Source organism: Abramis brama (assembly GCF_963993115.1).
Source record: "Abramis brama genome assembly, chromosome: 4".
Taxonomy (NCBI): Eukaryota; Metazoa; Chordata; class Actinopteri; order Cypriniformes; family Leuciscidae; genus Abramis; species Abramis brama.
In genome coordinates, this window is record NC_139966.1 from 45,421,248 (window position 1) to 45,444,146 (window position 22,899).

The 22,899-nt window shown below is 38.8% G+C and overlaps 1 protein-coding gene across 2 annotated transcripts in view; it reads left to right on the forward strand.

Annotated features, from left to right (window-relative positions):
* The window catches only part of plxna4 (plexin A4), a 201,461-nt gene that overhangs the window by 116,493 nt on the left and 62,069 nt on the right, over positions 1-22,899 (forward strand). For both annotated transcript variants that reach the window (XM_084111368.1, XM_084111369.1), the window contains exon 5: positions 7,902-8,002. In XM_084111368.1, coding sequence (XP_083967494.1) covers positions 7,902-8,002 — 101 coding nt within the window. The remainder of the gene's footprint in view (positions 1-7,901; positions 8,003-22,899) is intronic.

Sequence of the window (22,899 nt, forward strand, 5' to 3'; positions counted from 1 at the left end):
TATTGTGCTTGGCTTTTTGTCCACATTTGTCATCCTTTCTTCTAGGGCTAAGTGTTTTTATTGTAACTTTAGACAATGTCAGCGTCAGAGGTGTGTGTGTGGTCAGAGGGACAGCTGTGTGTGTTAATAACAGAGGCCTCAGCTATAGTTCCTACTGCATTAAACGAATGACAGTGAGGTTCAGAGCTCAATGGAGTTACACAAATTACTGGTCTTGGCACATTAAAGCCTTTTGTTGTCTAAGTACCATCCAAATGGAAGTTGTGTTCTTCTCTCTTGCAGTTTACTGTCATTTTACACCGGATTTTCGGATCTGTCTTTTGTGCAAAACCCGTCGGAGGTGAGCACGTACAGTACGCCTGGGCTTTGTCCTACCCTAGAACGCTCTGTCCGCAATTTAAGACAATTGTTGCTTCAATGGCTTCGTTTGAATCTGAAGAATTGATGTTCGTTTTCCCTGTTTTCAGGGAAATTAAATAGATTTTTTGTCTCTGTGTGTTTTTTATTACAGCTATGTCACAAAGCAGGCTGGAGACAGTGGCTTCTATACACTCTCATGCTTGCAGCATATTCATAATTCATGTAGGGCAAGTTGAAACTGCAGGTAGTGTAAGTGTTAATAATTTAAGTGTGTCTCACACCAGCCAAACAGCTCAAAGTCAAACTCTTTCATTGCAGATCAGCTCTGGGCATTCATAGGTGGGATAAGGCATCTGCCACCTCATCAGAACAGGTTTAATAAAGACGACCTTTAATTTCAATTACGAGCTGCCATTTAACGGCGGTCCCATATGCAACGTTCTCTGCCAATCCCCCGTTGTGACATCCGGATCTTGAGAACGTTTCGTTGTGTTATTGCAGTGGCCTACTTAGACTGCAGCCCATTGTGTTTGAGTGAAAAGAAGTACTCAGGATGTCTGGATGCTTTTGGCAAACTTTCTGGGAATTTTAGTCATCGAGAACAAAGGCATTTCTCCTGAAATGCTGATTGTGATTAAAGGAGTTTCAAATGGACACACAAATGCCAGGTTGCAATCACATACATATTGTAGAATAACACATGCAACAAGTATGTGTAGCTATACTGTCTTTTGGAGTTAGGCTGACCAATGGAAGACGAGGAGTGTTCAGAAAACAGTTAGTTTAGCAAATAGCACAAAAATCACCAACTTGACCTTTAAACATAATAAAAGATTATAATATGTCCCTGTTTAGAGGAAAGAGCAATAAAAGGTGAGACGGAAAGTCAGTGTTGTTAGTTCAGCATTTGTGTGTGTGTGTGTGGCTACTCTGATCTGTTTTCTATAGTGCGTTTAGTGATGTGGTTCTTGGTTTTGGTGCCTGTAGGCCTAATGATGTCGTCTGGACAGAATCAGCTCTGATATGTTTGTGTGACGGCCGGGAGTGGAGTATCAAGGCCTGAATGTAAATCCAGTTAGCACACAGAGTGGCTGGGTTCACAGCGCACATAATTGTATTTTCCGTCTGCGAAGCCCCCAGGGCATGGAAGGGCACAGCCTTTTTAACCATGACTATGACCAGCTACCAGACCTGAGCATCTGCTGCGGTTCTGGGGATGGATGCATGTCAGATTTCCACCAAATGTCTCCAGGAATATAGAAAGAAGTGCAGCTTTGTGGGGACCCAGCTGATTATAATTTAATATAAAGAAATGACCACAAGTAGACCATTCTTGACTTCCAGAACAGTATGAACACAAAGCGATCCAACATCGATCAATTGCTTAATGAACAATACATGACAGTAGGAGATTCTCACAATGATGTAAATATAAATGTGTTAGTGTCTGTCAGTATATGCAACATTAAAATGGATTGAGATTTTTATTTTATTTTTTATATATAAATATTTGACACTTGAGGCACGTTAATGAGACATGGTAATTAAGTTGGCAACAGCTCAGTGCTGCTGTGTTTGTTACTATGAGAGAGGAGAACATTGTCAACTCATATTACCAGCGTTCATCTTCCACTGACAAGCACTCTATACACGTATGCACTTTTCATGACCCCCTCTGATGCCCAAATCACAATGAAATTTCTCTTCAGCCAGGCTGTGTGTGTGTGTGTGTGCGTTACCAGTGAGATTCATTTAAGATGGACATTGATGGATTCATTTCATAAATCAGTTATGATGAGATGTTGTCATCTGTCTTCTGCTTCACTGGTGGTTAAACATCCAAAAATGGGCAAATACAGAAAGAGTGGGATACGTGTGCCTTGTGTCTTTACATGTGTGGTTGTGTTAGTGTGTCGGAGGGAAGATTTCATTTAAATATGAGTGTGTAGTTGTGTTGGTGTTAGCTGCAGTTTTTGTGTTTGACATGCTTGAAATTATTTTATTCCTTTTTATTTTATTTTATGCTCTTGCGCAATAATATAGCTTCTCTGTGATTGGCTGAAGCTCAGCTAATGTTTGATCAGCAGATAATTGGCTGGGTCGAGCTTAGTGTGTTGTATGTCAGATATTGTTCTGTCACATGACAACAAATGTCACTTCTTCCCTGAAGCCTGTTGTTTCTGTGACTCATCGGTTCTTGAAAACACAACATTATGCCGCTGATAAGGGCACTCGCACATGTTTGTTTTTGATCATAATGGAGAATTCCATTGTTTTGTGAGATTACATTTTTCATCCCTAACTAGAATCCTAACACTCACAGAAAAATTTCTTCAATTGTATATTTTCATTATGACGGTTATTAAAAATGTCACCACAACTAAATGTACATTGTCTTGTATATATGCTGTTTTTCGTATCTTGTGTCCAACGTAGCTGTTTTAGATGAGTTCAAACATTCGGTTTAATTGTTTAAACATACCTTAAACATAAATGCTAAGTAGATAGTCAGCTCACTTCATGCAAGAAATGGTGAGTCAGTGAGTCAGAGGAAGTTTGTTAATGCCAGCAGAGGAACGTTGAGCTACAGATGAGCCCAGTGGATTAGGCTCCATAATAAACCACAGCTCCGCTCCTCGATGACTGAGGAACTCTGCCAGTCAGTCAGGTCTGTGGGATTTACAGATGGTTTTCATATAGGGAGAAAGAAATGGAAGAGGACTTTGTTTGATTAGATTAGTCGGGTAATTAAAGTAGGCTTGATGACCAGGTATTACAAAATGGGTGATGAGGAGTCTGCTTTTAATTTGACATGCAGCGTTTCAATCTATAGACAAGCAGAAAACACTTAGGTGGAGTGTCGCAACTATTGTGGAAGCTCTTATATAGTTTTATTTATGTGTCTACACACACAGACTTGCTTTTAAAAGCATTTAGAGCGAGCTGACGTATGATGCCTTAAAATGCTGCCTCCGTACGCAGCTAGTTTTTGGCTGCATTAATCTGTTGGGCAGTGTCATTTGTCAGTTTGCCTCATTATCTGCTGGTCTCTATCCTCTTACAGAGCTCTCAGATAAATGACTAATAACCTAACGGATTTACGACATAATGAGATTCCTGAGTCGGCGCCACTCCTTTTCCAGCTCGAGAGGGCAGCGGGAAGTCCTCTTTCTGGACACATTTGTCTTCTTCCTCCTCTTGTTGTCTCCGTCTCTGTCTATCGCCGTGGGGAGTGTGTTAAAGTGCGCTCTGTTGTGGGCCACTGAGACTAAATGCAGAATTCACAGTCATGTATTACTGTAGCTACGGCAGAGATCGCATATCCACTCTACACCAGCGGAGTGCGCTATACATAGACTCACTCACTGCATCTAACAGGAAGTGCGTGGCATATTAAAGTATGTGCTACCTAGGAAGAATTACAGATTTTTTTCTGATTTAGATTTTTTGATTCGATTTTGAATTGATTTGATTCAGATTCATTTGTATATATTTATTATAGATATATAGTGTATTCTGTCTACATATTCTTGCAAATGCAGTACATTTTAAAGGGAACTTTACAAAACATTACAAAAACATGTTTAAAAAATTAGCAACAGGGCCCAATACATCTATTTACGACAGTGCCAGTATTTCACAGCGACTCTAGGGGTCGCTGTTTGACAAAAACACAATTTCTCCACAGTGTGCCTTTAATAGGACTTGCTCAAATGAATCATTTGTTTGTAAATCGGTAAACAGTGTTTTTGATTCACTAAAAATAACTGTTAAATAAGAGTAGCCTAATTTATTGTTAATAATAGTAATAATGATGATAACCATTGTTGAAATAAAAAAATTATTGAATGTAGTTATTTTGGCTTTTGCACTTTTAGTGATATTGCAACACGTTCTCACACGCATCGAAAAATGTAGCCTGTTTGCTGAAAAGTGACGGTGAGGGGTCCTGACCAAGCGTAAACTTGTGACTAGTTGGGAGTGAGAACCTGTTGGATTATGTAGTTGAGACAGAACAAAAAAATTATGGAAATAAGAGGGCGATCAAAAATGTTGCGTGCTCACTTAATGAAATGCAGATTTTGTCTATGCTAAAATACTTTAACCAATTGAAGTTGGGTGTTCCAAAACTTCAAAACCACCCGTTTGAAAGCATGCAATTCTGTTGACGATGCTAGTGGCACAAAAATGACACGCTTCACCTTTAAGTTTAGGGATTTGAGCAATATCTAGAGATGTGAATATAATAGAGACTTGGGGGTGAGGTTTTGATTTAGGCCAATAATGATCCAGAATAACCTAAGCAACACCCTACAAACCACACAGAACATCTTAGCAACAGAATTGCAATGTCCTGTCAAACACATAAGCATTGTGGTGGCAGGTTTTGCACATGCAGACACTATTCTTCAGAATGTAAAAATCTCATATTATCAAGTATTATTATTAAAAGAGAGGTGTGCGGACAGATGGCTCTGCTTCTGCCCTAAAAATAGCCTGCTGTTCACAACATGTGATGATGGGGTTTATGCCTAGCTGACTGAAGTATGTATGAACACACACACACATCCATACTCGCACATGAGATTATAAATTTCATCTGTGGATTGCTCTCTTATTAATTTCAGAGATTTATATCAGTCATGTGTGCCTGTTGCATACAGATCTGATGCTTTGTGAAAGCTCCTGCCTTTACAATCTGTGATTTCACACACACACACACACACACACACACACACACACACACACACACACACACACACACACACACACACATACAGAGAGCGTGAGACAGACATTTCAACAGCGCAACAAGCTCTTTCATAAATAGGAAGGAAACCTGTCGTATCAGAGGGGAGAATTTCACGGTCGGCTCCTAAACCCTTATCATTTTCTAAAGGTAATGAGAGTCAATCTCCCTCTCTGCTCACTAAGGCCTAACCTGCAAGTCTCTCAGGCCCCCTATGCTAAGGCAGGCGCTCTATCACAATGCCTGATAATTTACCTCTTCATAGCTGTGAAATGGAGGAAGAAAATTCAGGTGTGCAGCCGGGGAGTGACGGGGGGCTTTGTGGCGGCACCGAGACCAGCTGACAGGCATCGTGTGTGCGTGACAAGAGAGAAATGACTTTTCTCCTGGATTTAGAACCACAGACGCAGCAGCGAGATCGAGCCATCTGGAGCACTCTTCCAAAGGATGCCCTCTTTCAGTCGCAACCTCCTGGTCTCTCTTTTTCACCCCCTGCTTTCTTCTCTTATGCTCTTTATCTTTCTCTAATAGCTGTAAATGTAACTATACCTTTAAAGCCATTCAGAGGACTGCATTCTCTCATTCTTTTGGAAAAGTCTCTGATATTTACTGTAAATCCCAGTCAGAATATTTTTGCAAAAGCCTCTGGGATGGAGAAATCAGAGGGCAACATTAGATACAGTTCTAATGGGCTTTTAGACAGCAGAGCCTATTGAGAGAGATTTCACATCATCTTGTTTTTTTTATGAAATGAGTCCAGAAAGGCCTGTTTAAAGCTAACACACAATTTATTAATGTTTAATCTCTTTTTGTAACAGAACATAACATGATGTAATAACTAGGATGATTTTTAATACATATTTTTCAGGATGAAAACGTTTACATTCAGCTCATGCTTTTGTCTGCCAATTAAAGGAATAGTTCACCCTCAAATGAAAATTCTTTCATCAATTATTTACCCTAATGTTGTTCCAAACCTGTAAGACTCTCGTTCATATTCAAAACACAAATGAAGATGTTTTTAATGAAACCAAAAAGACCTTTGTTTCTCCATTGCAAGTCCATTCCACCAAAAATTGTATGCATTCAAATTGTCATAGAGACACTGTAAATGTATTCAATATGAATCGAGTAGTTTAATCCAAGTCTTCTGAAGAGACACGATGGCTTTATATAATGATCAGATTTAATATTTTGGCTTTTATTCACATACTTTGAACTAAAGTCTTATTTGGAACAATATGAGGTTGAGTAATTTATGACACAATGTTTTTATTTTATTTAGGTGAACTATCCCTTTAATTCACAGGGGAGTTTTGTTGTTTAACAAACACTTTTTCAAGATTGCCCATTTTGACTGTGTGCCCAATAGGATAAAAAAATAAAATAAAAAATTTTTCAAAGCTCCCAGCCTCTGTGGCGGGGTGTAATTTTATTCATGTAATTTATTTCTATTGTGCCAAATACCCAAATTCTCATGAGTCAAAAGAGATTTTCAAAATCATTTGTTCTCCTTGAACACTCTGAGATATCAGTTGGAACATTCAATTACATCAGGTGCTTTCTGTAAAAAAGCAGTAGATGATTCGGTCTGGAAATTTCTCCTGGGTAGTTTCTAAAAACATTGACAAAATCGCCCCGTGAAGGCTGAAATGACCTCACATCACCTCTCAAAATGGTTACCACCCAAATAGGCGTTATGATGGTCTTAATTTAGTATTTCTGTATCATAAATCATTTCACATAAATGTCGCTGAGATATCTGTAAGAATGTTCCAGAAAGAGAGATAGTTTGACGCAGCTACACTCTGATGGATAAGCGCTGACACCAGAACAAGAGCGACACACTTAAATATGAGCCATGATTCACTGCGACTGGTCATTCGGCTCTTATAAATGTTATAGTCAAATCTGAAAACGCAGTCTCACTCTCAAGCCTGATTGAAATGGGGGCAAAAGGCCCATTTCTTTCAAAAATAAAAACACCACTGTGGTGAGGCCAGTAATGTCATCTGTCATTCACCCAGCCTGACCGCTCTGGACCTATCAGCTGTCATCTAAGCTGTGATTGACAGTAGTCATCCACCAGTGACAAGTTATCAATCAAAGCAAAAGAAAGCTGAGGGCTCCGGGCCGTAGCCATGGAGACAGGGATGGCAGAGGGTCCTCGCCTTCACTGCTCTTACGTACTATGTGTGTTTCAGTGCAGATCTCTCCCTCGGTTCGACTCAGTTCGGTATGTTTCCCATCGGTGCCACAGCGCCTCTCCAGTTCTTAAGTGTTAATTGGCTGTAAATGGTTAGATGCTTTAGCTGGAGTTGACATCCCAGGATGAGCTCTCTTGGCACATCCTTATCCTGCTGTGTGACAAAACGCCATGTTTATCGAATGGTTGCATGTGTCTTCTAATTATTTTGGGGGTTTTCTTTTCAGTCTTTCTGCTTTCAGTTTGTATTAAAGATTAAGCTGTTATCAGTTTTATGATGAATGAAAAAAAAAATATATATATATATATATATATAAATATTTTTTTAAAGCTCAGCAGAATATATTTTCCTAATGAACATGAAGTAAAACCCTGGGAAAGGTTATTCAATTCATACATTTCAGTGAGTGACCAGAAGGTGTTCGTTTTCAATGAGATTTGACAGTATGAACCTTTGCAGATGAGACAGTTGAGTTGAGTCCACCTTTAATGTTGTAGTCAGTCAGTGTGAACAACTTAAGAGAGCCATAAGTGAATCAAAGTCTCACTCCACACCTAACCTAACCTCTATTTGTCTGTCTCCAGCTGACCCATGTCCCAGTGGAGGCCTGCGAGCAGTATTCGTCCTGCAACGAGTGTCTGGGTTCTGGAGATCCTCACTGTGGCTGGTGTGTCCTCCATAGCATGTGAGTACAACCCTCCTGCAAAACACTCTGTCCTGCACACCTAAATGCAGACGAACTCCCTGGGGATTATAGAAAGGGAGAATGTGTACTAGATGTTGGTTAAAGTAATTAAATAGGACAAGATTTAAGGTTTTGATACTCATTTATACTTTTTTGATAATTATTTATATCCTTTAAATAAACATGTTACATATGTTCTCATTTAGAGTAATTCAAGTAAGTTACATTCAAGTAATTGTGTGGCATTAGAGTTTGGAAACAGCTTTCTTTACCACCAATCACACATTTCCCACTAATGGATCTCAGACACGTGCACACACATGGATACACGTAATCACACATACTCATAGATAGCCCACCTTTCCATCCACTGTGAACAACGTGAGGGTGATGGATGCTTCAGGCTCTCAAGGGATGACCACATTTCCCAGTCCACTGTAAATTGAAAATTGGATTCTTGTCCTCTTTTGAGGACCCCAGAGGAGTGTGTTTGTGCGGGTAGTCTGTGTGTGGCATGGCTATCTCAGTCTTTCACTCAGCTCTATATTCAACAATGTCTAGGTCTTAAAACATCACATCGCCCGTGCCACTAAGGAGCGACAGGGCCAGAGAAGGTCTGGCGGACATTTGCAGTGTTTCAGACCAAGAGCAACGTTACCCTCTTAAGTGCAGAGAGTGAGGGGAAGTAAAGAGCTATGTAGAGATTCTGGGCCCATCGCTCTCTATCTCTCTCAGGGCTTTTGAGTGCACTAGACTCGACAGGGGCCATGGGCATGGCGTTTGCCACATGGCTGCCCAAGGTCGCGCATGCTTAAAATCTCACACTCATCTGTCTCTCACCCTTTTGCTCTCATTCTCTCTTGCTTCCTCTTGCTTTTGTAAAAGTGAGAGCTGCTTTAGTGCTGGACAGTGAGAACGGTGGTCAAATGGCCTGTGCATATATCCTTTCCTCCCGAGACGTTTGATAGTTTCAGTCTTAAGCTTTGCTGCTGAACACCTGCTCTAAAGCACTTCCTGATCCAGCTGATGTTCATAGAATGAACACAGGTGAATTGAGCCACTTTGTAATTTTTGTAGTGAACATGTTAGCGCTTTATTCATTTATTTATTTATCATTTTTAGCAATTTAGCAATTTGTTTAAATAATTTTAATCACTTCAATTGTTTTTATATAAATAATTGTAATGTATTTATCCATTTAGCATTTTCTAGCTGTTTGCATTTTTAGCAATTTGTTCATTTTATTTCAATCACATAATTATTTTTTTATTAGCCATTTATTTATATAGCCATTAAGTAATTTTAGCCATTTAGCTATTTATTTAGCAATTAGTTTTTGATCATTATTTTTTAAATGCATCATTTATGTGTTTTATATACATTTATATAAGACAGGTAACCAACAGGTGCAATGAATGTATGTACTGTTGAAGGAAATGTAATATATATATAATTTTTAATTCATCATCATTCTTGTTGAATTATGTTTTTTTTAAAGACATCATGGAGCAATTGTATGTCCATTGCAGTGTCCAAAGAACACTTTGGCAATGGCTTAAGAAGAGTTTCAGATCACGTCCTGTATTCATACCGTAGCTACAGGCTGATCAACCGGCTATGATTGTCCATGAAGGAAAGAGGTCATTTGTGACTGAAAATGCAGTGAGAGAGAGCTGGCTCTTTCTCTCCTTCACTCTGTCATTTCTCTCTGTCCTCTGGCAGCAGAAACAGTGTCAAGTGTACACGGGACACAATGCTAATAAAAACAGCAGCAGTTTGTTGTTTAGCCTCAGGTGATAGAAGGGCCAGCTCTCACAGGATGTCTTTATGTTGGTTGGCAACACAACATGTATGGCTGCATCTGCAGAGGCAAGCCCTCGTTTCCATTCAGGGCTGTGTCACTACTTATTTTGGACTTCTTTGTCTTTCACTGCATTTTTTACATTATGCATCACTATCCCATTCGCCTCTTCTGTGTTTTTCATTACTTTCTTATAGCACTCTGTCCTCTCTCTCTTTCTCCTCTTTTCTCATGGCCTTATGCCCAGAGAAAGTGAACAGCACCGCTCTCTGATAGAGTCAGGCAATCCGACCTGGCCTCCCCGGGTCCCCGGCTGATTGATTGCCCTGGAGTTTACCTTTCCCATCCTCTCCTCCCCTGCATACTTAACCAGGGTCCCTGTAACATGAGTCCTGCCCAGTGAAGGCTCTCTCGTGCCAGGCTTGACTCTTGTCAGCACTCCCTGTATTTGTCTGCTGTAATCTACCTGTTTTTCATTGGTAAAGATGGTTAAAGCAGCATATCTTAACACTGATATGCCACAAAGAGATTCTCTGTCATAGTGACTGTATTGTTGTGGTCTTTTTAATGAGAGATGAAAGTCTTTGTAAACTGATCAATAGAAAAGTGCAGAGATCAGATGGACTGCACTGTCACCCTGTTCATTTTAGTTTGAGAGCATGCACACACATTACAGATGGATGGCAATCCAGGTCTGTCTGCCTGTCTGTCTATCTATCTATCTATCTATCTATCTATCTATCTATCTATCTATCTATCTATCTATCTATCTGTCTATCTATCTCTGTCTGAAATTACTCAAACTTAAACTAAAATGGAAAAACCGATTCTACCCGATTTGAGCTTTATTATTTACTTTTGTCTGCGTAACTCAAAGTACAAGGCATATCAGGGAAGGCACAGCAAAAAATATTTTTAAATGTTTTCATTAAGAATTATAATTAATATTAATAATTGGCTAATTTTGCTCATCTTAGTAGACTGTAGCTCTGTCTCTGCTAACTCATACGATTTCTCTTCCTCTGTGGAGAAAATCCCAGTTACCATAGTTACCATAGAGTAATATCTGGCTATTTATGGGAAGAAAAACACTCTTAAAAGTTTTTGTGTGGCTTTGCCACGTCAAATGAAGCAAAAGAAGAAAAACTACAATCTAACATAAATAGTCGTCAAGCACCAAATTCAAGTAAGTTTACTTAGAAACAGGAGATTTGAGGTATCATGCATGTCTGTAGCAAAACCACTGGGGCATCAGTTTAACACTAAGGTTAGAGGTTTGTTCAAATCCCACAAGGAAGTCGTTAGCTCTCTTTCCTGTCTATGAATCTCTCATGACTGTTCTAACACATCAAATTGTATAAAATAGTCTAATGGTACAAAGCAGCAGAGGGCTGTTTTGTGTTAAGTGAGGTCAATATGTTGGCCAGCAGAGCATAAATATAGTAATCTAGACTAGGGATGCTCATATTGACCGTTTAACCGTTAACCGAAAGTAAAAATTTTGACCGATTAATACTATCAGTTAAACGGTTTAAAACGTTTTTTTTTTTTAATCTTCTTTTTTTTTTTTAGTTTGCTGCATGGTTTAAAAATAAAATACTTTATTAACTCACGGAGCGCGTCGACACGCGCAACCACACACGAGACGTTACCTGTGTATTCCCGGGACATCCGTCCCATCGGAGAGGGTGTTTCTTGCCGCGGGTCTAACTGTCAACAGGCTGCGCTCCAGACTGACCCCACATCACGTTGATGTTGCTTTTTTTAAAATAAAAATTAGACAAGGTGTTAAGGTAGGGCTTCTACTTTTATTTAACGAAAAATCTTAGTCAAACGAAAAAAAAACTTGCCGTTTTTTTCGAAAGCTTTGTTCAAACGGATTCAGTGTTTTCTTTTTGTCATCTCAATTTGTTAATTATTTAAGTTTAAAAAATATATTTAGTGTAGGCCTATTTTGTTTTTTATTTGTATTATTTTATTCTGTTTTTCTCTCACTGTCAGAAATGCTGCAGGTGCGTGAAAATTTAAACTGAATCCAGGTTCTGTTGTTGATCTGTTCTGTATGCTGCTGTTTGCACTTTGCACGTTAAAATAAACCCTTTGATAAAAACTTTTTTTTAAAAAGGTCACAGATACGCGTCCATTTTATTTGTATTTAATGCAATTGACCCTTCGCAAAGACCCTTAGTTACTGTCGCTATGTCCGACAAGCTATATGCTCCTCTCACGTAGGCTACACCATGTTCTCACGCAGTGAAAAATACATCGCGGAGCAGAGAGGAGACTGACAACATGCTGACAGACAGGACAGACCAGGTTACTTTTCGGTTACTTCTGATATTAAACATATTAAACAAAGTCTCACCTTTCAAATTTGTTCATTTTTTAAAATAAATTTAAACGATACAATAGGCTACATACCGTTTTGTGGATCTTAAATGTCTCTGACAGATCGCTGTAGAAGAGCATCCGTTAAAGATGCTCGTGAACCGATCATCTCTTCCTTCTATAGCATCAGATAAACATGAATGAACATAAGAAGGAATGTTGTTTTAAACCGCGGAAAGGGGTCAGTACATTCAGTTTTTCAAGTTCAAATCCTCCCATGTTAATCTGCTAGCTAACGTTATCTCTCCTGACTGCTTTGTCGGACAAAATGGCGGATTATGATTGGTTAGATCGGCTGTCAATTCAATATTATAATCTTATCAGTTAACGGTTAATAATCGATTAACGAGCGGCGGTTGTCGGTCGGGAAAATTAATCGAAATGAGCATCCCTAATCTAGACTGCTGGAGAGCTGAACTCTGTGATGAGACGGATCACTCCTGTCCTCCAGAGAGATGCAAAAGTCAACAGAGTTCCACACAATCACCAGAGAGAGAAGGAAAACAACACTCTGAAGGGATGGATGGATGGCTGGGCTTATTTGTTCGACCCACACTACTATTGATCATGGAGAAAATGGAGCAGAGGGGTTAAGGGTCAGGGGGGTCCATTTGATAGGGTGTGTGTGTGTAAACCACTTGGGGAGATTGTGTAACACTAAATTAACAATGCATTAACTCAATTTCAGGATTCTTGGCTCTGACCTTCAGTTTGTAGACTGAATCACCATGCAACCCCTCAGACCTTTGAGTTTATTTTTTCTACAGACCTTTTACTGGTCTTAGTGAACAGTGTAAACTATTTCTTGAAAGTTTAAACACAAGGGTTCCAACTAATTGACTCACAAGCCTTTGCTGAAGCCTCATTGCATCTTTCATTTAAATGTGAGACGTGTAAGACAAACCTGAGGCAACAACAACACCTTTAAAATATATTTTACAGCTTTGAGACCTGTCTGATTGAACAGCATGAGAGAACAGAAAGATATCTGTGAGTTGCTGCTTAGTTTAAGAGCCTCTCTGCAAGTTTGTTGTTCCCAATCAACCTTCAGATAACCTCCTCTCTCGCTGTCAACACAGGAGCAAAGCCGCCTGCTCCAGACTCCTGTTTACTCAAAAGATCTCCAGAAAAGTCTGTTAGTCTTGGAAAACAGGACCAGAGAGGCAAAAATCAATAACTCTGGGAGAGGGGGAGGGTGCTCCTGAAGTTTAAATGTTCAGATGTGTAATTTATGAAGCGGCTTGTTTACTTGTTAAGCTTTCATTTTTATCCATCTGATCCCTCTCTGCTCCTTTGACTTGAAAAGGATGATTTGTTCATGTTTAAGAAGTGGGGGTTTTTTATGTGAGAAAAGACAATTAAAATGTGTGGATATATATATATATATATATATATTCATTATTTAAAAAGAAAAAGTGCCGTAATAATCAGCATAGTATTTTGTGAATAAAGGACATTTACATTCTGTCTATCTAAAGCCTATAGTATTCATTTAATTGTATAATCCCAGATTGAGTGTAAAATGTGTTCACCACAATTTAACAACATTACATCCATCCTCGACGATCACACTAGTTCCCGAGGGCTGCAATGAATAACTCCCCTGACTGCTTTACCAATGTCGTGGAAACATTGCCAGAATGTTTCGCAGACAATCATTTTGCACGGGGTGTAAATGAGCAGCGATTGTGATGGTTTGGAATGGCACGGAGATGGATAGGCTGTAAATCATAATTAAGACAGAGAAAATAAGGCTGTCATATTTCTGTCTCTCTTTCCGAAGAAGGCTGACAGGCAGAGATTGCAGCTGATTGACAAAGATGCAAATTTACACTCCATTATAATATCTTTATGTATCTTTATTAGGATGGGTATGGATATTATTTTGGGGCAAATGAAGAATATCAATATGTCTATCCAACAGTATCTTTGACAGCCTGTTACTGTGGCTTTATGAGAGACGAGATAATTGTTTAAAACTGTAATGATCACGTGTCCTTCCAAGACAAACTTTACAGATGGCATCCACAGGTGACTAGTGTTTTTTTTTGTTTTTTTGTTTTTTTTTGGTATATTTTTGTGTTTTTAGGTTTTTTATTTTAGCTGAAGCTTAGGGTTCTATCAATTTTGGCATGTAATTGGTCAGCGTTGATTCTTCCTGACATCTGAACTCATATGCATATAGCCAGGGACCATTGTGAAATGCTTTACCTTCTCGTCCAGAACTTGTGTTTGTGTGGCTGCACTGGGAGGGGTTTTAAAGCAGTTCTCTTTGATCCGCTGTACTGTGTGTGTGTGTGTGTGTGTGTGTGTGTGTGTGTGTGTGTGTGTGTGTGTGTGTGTGTGTGTGTGTGTGTGTGTGTGTGTGTGTGTTTAATGCTAAGGCTTGGTTTATGTCACTAGAATAGTCTCTCCCCAGCGCCAGCAGGACCTTACCCAGCTTTCTGTTCTAATGTGAGATGAGAGAAGAAGCTATCATTGTCTTTCCAAGGACAGTGTTATTGTCTGTGCAGAAGTCTGTCACAGGAAAGGATGGCGTGGTGAAATTCATTAACTCTGGCGTGATGCTGAAACTCTTTAGAATTTTATCCTAGTTTATCTTTGAGCTTATTTTTTATCGTTGTTTCAACCCTTGTATTATGTTGTAAATTTGTACAATTCTCGGTATAATTATGTTAGAGTATGGCACTAACAACGGCAAGATCATGGGTTTAATTCCCAGCAAAATTGACATGCATGAGCTAATAAATATTTACGCATTCAAGGCAGCATACATTGCTTCAAAGAAAAGCTTCTGATAAATGCATAAATGTAAATACCTTCAGAGGGTAGCTGAAAAACTGACTAATTTATTATTAATTTATTATATCTGCCTACCTACAGAATTCATATCCAGCCCTTATCCTGCACACCTGTCTGCAATTATCAAGTGCTCCTGAAGATCTTAATTAGCTGGTTCAGTTGTGTTTGATCAGGGTTGGAGCTGAACTTTGCAGGAAGGTAGGTCTCCAGGAACAGGATTGGGCACCCTTGTTCTACTGTAGGTTAACCAGTATTTCTGTCTCAAAATGTTTTGTGGGTCGAATTGACCTGAAACACAAGAGATTTTTTTTTTTTCATACTAACAGCACTTTTGCATGTGGTATTTCTAAAGTGATGTAGACAGCACATCCAATGGTACTATCAGCAGGTGCAATGTAACCTTAGTGCATTCCACCTTGGCGTGTATTGAAAGAATTGAAAGCGTCAAGTCAGTCCTGGGTTGTTTTGGACCCAAAACACGCACAGCCCCCTCTGTGCCCAGTGAAGAATGGTGTCTCCCCAGGGGAGCAGGACCGGCTCTATCGCCCCTGGCGTTGAGTTCCTAAAGAGCCTGGGAGGAGTTTGCGGCTGGCTGAGGGAAAGGAACATGCTCCAAAAGTGACGGAAGCATCAGGACAGAACTACAGACACCCTCACTGCTGTCATGAGATCTCTCGGAAAGCAGGCAGTCCTACACGACTCAACCTATCCCTCACTGTCACCTTGCTGTCACCAGAGAAAGAGCAGGAGACAGAGAGAGAGAGAATGCAAAGGGGAGAGGGTGTAGAAGACAGCAAGAGGGGTGGCCTGTCCTGGTGTGACAGAGCGTGAACTTGACATGGAGACAGACACACCTGAGAGAGAAAGTGAGAGAGTGCCCAGGCAGTGACTGAAAAGACAGGAAATAGGAAAATTAAATCAAAAATGAAAATTCTGTCATTATGTATCAAACGTCATCATAAAAAACTGCATTGCTGACCTTCCATGAAAACAAAAAGTGGATTTGAAATGTAAAAAAAACAAAAAAAAACGTTATTTTAAGGTATCCTTGTTACAGTGTAATTATACATTTATTTACTGAGTAACAGTAATTAACAACATACTTACTAGGGTTAGGATTAGGGTTTGATTTAGGGTTAGTTGCATGTAATATGCATAATTTATAGGGCTGGGGGAATTAACGCGTTAATCTTTGCGGTTAATTTGAAATATTTAACGCGTAAAAAAAAAAGAACGCAATTAACGCAGCACTTTTTTTTTGCCTCGTTTTAATGATTTCCTGTTGCGGCTGCTATTGAAAAGGCAGAAAATATGCCATCCCGCCCCTCCGTGTTCGGCGATCGGGTTTCATTCTCGCGCAGCTTTCATGATCAAGTCTTTTCCGCTCCGTGTGTGCGCCGCGGTCTCCGTGTGTGTGTCGGCGCTGCTGCACTCTCTACTCAATATTCCGCTCCGTGTTTGCGCTGCGCGTTCTGCTCTGTCGTTAATGGCCCAAACGCTCCAATCATGTACCGATCACGCACTGGAAAAGCAAAGTCCGCTCAAATAACGTGAAATTTCTCAGTAGTAGACTTCTGTTTGCTGAGCTGGTATAGTCATCCTGGGCAACAATGGTAAAATTACCTGTTCTGATCACATGCTCTGGTAATAATAGCTTTGTAGGACTATATTTTATTTTGATAATTAGTAAAAAAAATAAAAAAAAATCTGTTAAACTGTTTGTTGATTGATTATTGAAAAATAATAATATATTGATATATTGATGTTTAATATTATTTTAATATAGGGCTATTTTCTGTTCCTTTTTTTTCCTGCGTTTAATTTAATTTGGTGATTCTAAGTTTAAATATTGATGATTACAAGCTTGGGGGAAATGCAATTAATTGCAATTAATTACAGCAAATTGTGCAATTAATTAGTTGTTGTTGTTTTTTATCGATTCCCAGTCCTAATAATTTACTGTCATTAATACAGTAAGTTCATGTGATGTGTAATAAAGACACTAAAATAAAGTGTTACCTTCTTATATCCATTTATTTAAATCAAACATTCTAACCAAATCATTAAAATAAGTTGAGCACATTTTAGTATGCTAAACTGCTAATCATTGGAAAAACTAACTTTTTGGGAAAAACTGGATTATTTTAAATAACATCTAAGCTACTGAAAATGCGTTAGGTTAGTAGCATTGCTACTTTTAGCTAGTTACTTCCAAAAACTGGCCGATCATGCTGGGTCTCACAAATGTTCCAAATTATTTGAGGTCTACAATAACCTCTCTGAGCTCCTTTAAAAAGTTACTGTCACAGTGTGATATAGCAACTAAAAAACTGCTGTAAAATGTGCTTCTAAATTTATTTTCTTTTCATTGAATGTCCATGTGTTTGAATGGTCTATAATGGTGTGGGAATAAATACGGTGATTTATGGAAAGAACATTGTGTTCACTGCGGCAGGTGTACAGTTTGGAACCAGCACAGTATAGGATACAAAAAGACAGACAGTCCTGTGTTTGTCGTAGCCTAATTTTACACAGGTTTCATATGTCATGCGGTTTCACGGTTACACAGACTCTTTTTCAAATAGTTCCAAAAATGTGCCAGTTCACAAACTCTTTTTGAAACTGCCATTTACCTTGCATTGGCACAGAAGCAAAATTTCTTCATAAATGTTCGACCAGATGAGATTGTTCTCTCTAATTAGAAGGGCACATTGATTTTTCCTCTGGGCACACGGGGACCTGTTGGGTCATTCTCTCAGGTGGCTGAAAAACCGCTTGTTTGCCCTTTGTGATAGAGGACAGATGCTCTATCTATAGCACACACACTCTCAAATTACTCTCCTTTCTTAGGTGGAGTCTTATTGAGTGTGACCTCTTTAAAATGCTTTGTATAACTTTGAAGACAAAGAGTCTAATTGTCCTCACATCCACTCTGCCTTTGTCTTTTCGGCCATTCTTAGAGGTCTTCCGTGTTCTCGCATGCGTATTTCTTTCTGCTGAAAACTCAGTTGACCCCTGAAAAATATCTGTCTGCTCGATCTAAACGTTTAAAGATAAAAAAAGAGTTGTAAACGTTCCTCTGAGCTATATCATGACAGCCGGGTGTTAATATGTGCAATGTTTGATCAGATCTGTAGGGGATGTGGTGTTGGAGGAGACAGATAATCTGTTTAATATTAGCAGGGTAAGATGGGTCCCCTGGCCCAGGAGGAACAGGGACAGCAGGGAGATGAGATGAAGGAGGCGGTCTGAGGTGTTTTTGACAGCTCCCGAAATTGCATGCGAGTTTTGAGGTGAGCGCTGCTGCATCACGGATAACTTGATGCTTTTATGGCATTGAGTTGAATTGTGGGTATTTGTGTGGGTGTGTGTGACTTTGATAGGTAATGTGTCTCTCCAGCTGCACCGTAGTCTGGAGTCGGATGGGTTCTTGTCAAATGAAAGTGTTTTGAAATGAAACTCAGATTCTGAGGTCATGCTAGTTTTAGGCAGATTTGGTGTTGTGGTCAGTAGGATTAGGCAAAAGTACTTTATCTACTTAAATCCTTCCCTATACTTCCAAACACAGAATAGTCCACCCAAAAATTTACATTTTCACTTATCATTTATTTACAACATTTTCAGTTCCCATTGACTTCAGTTATATTTTTTGACCACACACTGGAAGACCACACATATCAGAAATAATGACATGTATAATATTATAATTTGTATAACCATCAATCATATCAAATCAATCAAATCATATAAATCTTACAACATACAAATGGCTTGTTGAATTGGCTCTTACATCTGTTTTGAGTCTTTTGTTTTAAACTGAGTTATGACATAATGTGAATTATGTAAGAATTTTTGCACTGCATGAATCTTTTGGTTTGCATCAATCAAGTTCCACATAAAAAAAATCATGAGGTAAAGTACCTTTAATTTGTAAAATATTTACCAAAATTATCATTATAACATTTTAATATACAGTAAAAAATAAATAAATAATTTTTTTTATTGCGATACATACCGCCTATCCCGGTATGATATTGAATTATATATATTTTTAGAAATGGTACAAAGTGACTGCTACAGCCTGGATGTTTTTGTGCAAGCGTGTGTTTGTGTGTCTCTGTATGCCTCATGTGTTTGGGTCGTTCCCGGGGTGCTCCACACTAATTTTCCACTCAGCTGAGGTTTGTGGCCCAGTGGGGGGCAGTGGCCCCAAGGTCTCTGCTGGGAATAATCGGGTCAGAGCCACTGGGCTGCGTAATGACTCTGCACGAGTCTCTTCCTCTGTCTTCTCCCCTCCTTCCTTCTCTCTGCTTCATGCCTCCCTCTTTCCTTCCATCCCTCTTCTTTGCTCTCTCCATAACGATGGTGACCGACTTGCTCTTCTCTCACAGGGGGCTCTGAGGGTCTGGCTCACAGCGCTGACTCTAAATTTAAACCTGCCATTTGTCAGTGTGGCTGCTCCGTCTTTTGTCAATGCTCTCCCTTGCTCCCTTTCTTTCTGGGTATCACACTGCATTTTAAAAGTATCTCATTTTCTACTGTACTTTATATGTGCAACTTGGATGGGGTTTCAATTTCCGTTTCTCATTCCTCATCTGTTTGGTTGCTCTTAACCATTGGGAAACCGTCCCAGTGGGAGGCTTGATAACCGCTATGATGAATGTGTATTTAAGATCATATTCAAATATGCATTGACTCCTCCATAAATAATGTTAATATGTTACTGTACTATGGTATGTAGAGCATGTCCTGGCTTGAGTTCAAACATCTGTCTTCTTTCAACTGAACTCAGTTGCAATAAAGTACTGTGAATTTTATTTTATGCATAATGAGACATTTGGAGTAGAATTGGCTGAGGAATGGTAGACATTTCACTGTAAAAGTTTTAGTCTAGTAATCTGCTTATACGGGTAGCGTTTAAAACCACACTCTCAATTCTAAGGTTTTTGTAAAAGGTAGGATCATGATTATGATGTTGTTTATTCTGTTATTTATACTGATTATTCCTAAGATATCTACAGTAATTTTGAGGGAAAATTCAAGGGTAGCATTCCCAGAATGCACTGCAACGTTCAGTAATAAACTATGAAGTGTTGGACGTGATGAGAGAAATGCAATTATAACTCATATATTTTATTATGTCTGGCATGATTCATATTTTAGATTCAGTATTTTTAGCTTTTATCAAATGCTGTGAAATTAGAATTAGAATTTTATTTTTAATTTATAATTTGATATTCATAAATTTGATATTGAAAATATATACATTCACAATTTGAAATGTAAGGTCAAATCGAGCACATTGCATCATGGGATACAGTGTTCCATGCAGTGTTCTCTAATTTTCCCATTCATTGCATTTGCTGTACTCCATTAATTGTAAAAGCAATATGTTAGTTTGCTTTTCTTTCTTATGGAACATACTTGTATACTCTCCAGTATTTTCCCTTATTAGAGTTATCTTTGCTTCACACAGCTGGCCAGACCTTTGGAGTACACACACTTTAACTCCAAAGTCAGTCACATGAGAAATGTACTTCCTCATGTTTATTACAAATTAGTCTTGGCAAAACAAGGTTTTCCAGTGTGGGCCTAAACTCATTCTCACTGTAAATTAACAGTTTTAGTTGCAGAGCAAGTAAAACTCTGTTGAATAAAACTCCTTGAGGGATTTATTATTTTAGCAGAGCTTATTAATTTTAGCTGCTTCTGGCTGACTCTGTTAGCTGCTTTCTTCTAAAGACATCTGTAGTAGTCTGTCTCTCTCTCTGTCTGTGGGTTTGATGTGAGGGATGGCGTTGCAAGCTCGCTACAAGTCTTTCCCCTCGATCAAAACGCAAAGCTGGCAATTTAATGCACTAATGACATGTTTTTATTCATTTATTGATGTGCGTTTATTTGTTTGTTTATTTTCTCTTCTGCTGGCATGAGTGATGTAATGGTATTTAGGGCAGTGTGTCAGAGAGCAGAGTGAACGGAGGGTCACGAGGGGAACAGGAAGAGAGAGGGCAGGCGAGATGCCAGGAGGCCGTCTTTAGTGGTTTGCATGCCCACTTCTCCCGTCTGTCTGATCGCTTTGATGCGATTTCATTTCCTGTTCATTATTCATCAAAGTACCGCATTTCTCCATGTTTGGGCAGCATTTACATAACGAGGGAAACAAATTACTCCTTAGTCTTCTAATCGAGCAGTTTACTTTACTAATGATAAGGTATTAAAACAAACCTGCCGTGTGTTGACAGATGTGCGCAGGATCACTTATCAAGGAGATCACCAATTTATTAGATGCAATAAAACATAACATATTGTATTATATAGGCCTAATATACTTTTATATTATAAAAGTAAATTATATAATACACTATATTAATAATATATTATGAATTGTATAGGATATATATATATATATATATATATATTTATTTATTTATTTATTTTTTATTTTTTTAAGTAACGCATTGATCACTATAAAGGAAATGGGAAATTGATAGTAAGTAGGGTCAATGTTTAGCCAGTGATTTTTTTTCATTTATTAAAGAAATGAAATGCACAAACACACTGCTATCCATACCACTCTCACTTGTCTCCAGGCCTGTATCACATAAGCTCATAAATGAAGGCTCATAAATGTTTTTACAGTGCTTTCAGGCCATAGCAGGCATCTTGTTTATAACCCTTTTAAATAAGAAATATTCCCGTTTTTACAAGCAGTGCTGACTTGTTTCAGCCACAACATGTCAAAGTCCCTGTAATCTCGAAATTATGTACAGGCAACCTTCATACGCCCCCTATTGGTGAGAAAGATTATGCCTGCGTTTAAACAGGCTTCACTGCCTACATACTTTCCTGAAGTCTTGCGTAATGGTTGCGGACCAAGAGAGGCTTGAGAGACTTGTTAGGTGTCACTGTACGTGATGTTTTATCAAAAGCCTTTGACCGGTGCGTATAACTGCAGGATGCACAGCCTCCCCAAATCATCCAGAGACGCACATGAGCAGTTTGTCTCTCCCAGGGTACTCTGAGAATGCTACACACCACCCATAGATCCACCTAGCGTAAGTGTGTGTGTGTTTGAACATGTTGTACACAGCATGCTTATTAAATCAGCTGCAGAAAGGGATTCAGGCTGTGTGATTGGAGCTACAAAGGAGGCCATTCTGATTAAATGCATCTTAGACCTGCTTAGCACAGAGGCACAGAGAAAGAGGATGATTGTTGCCATTTAAATCTCTTTCGTTTCCTCTTTCTTTCACCAGCAGATTATTCCCATTCTGTTCTCCGAGTTCTCCATGTTAGGCTTCTTAACTTTTCAATTCATCCACTGTCCTACCTCTCTCTCCTCCCTCCTTTTCTGCAGTGGAAAACCCTGTCACAACTGTCATCCGTTATAAACTTCTTTCCCTCTTATAAGGACTTTGTGCTGATTCGTAGTTAATTGCTTCACAGATTTGAATAAAGCCAATCTGGATTAGTCAGGGGAATGACAGGCTAAAAACCCAGACAGAGCAGGCTGTTTTACACACTCTTGTACAATACAAGTTGGTAAAACTTTGAAATGTTCAAATGTAAAACTCAATAGCATGTTTTCATTATGTGGTTATACCTTATGTATGATTACAAGTAGTGTATCATCACAGCCAGAGAATGTATTAACTAACATGAACTAAAAATGAGCAATGCATTGTTACAGTATTTATTAATCTTTGTTAATGGTAGTTAATAAAAATACAGTTCATACCGTGCATTAAATAATGTTAACTTTTGATTTTAAAAATGTATTAGTAAATGTTGAAATTAACTAAGATTTTACACGTATTGTTCATTCTAGTTCATGTTAGCTAAAGCAGTAAATGTTAACTAATGAAACCTTCTTGTAAGGTGTTACCCATTTAAAGAATGGAAAATT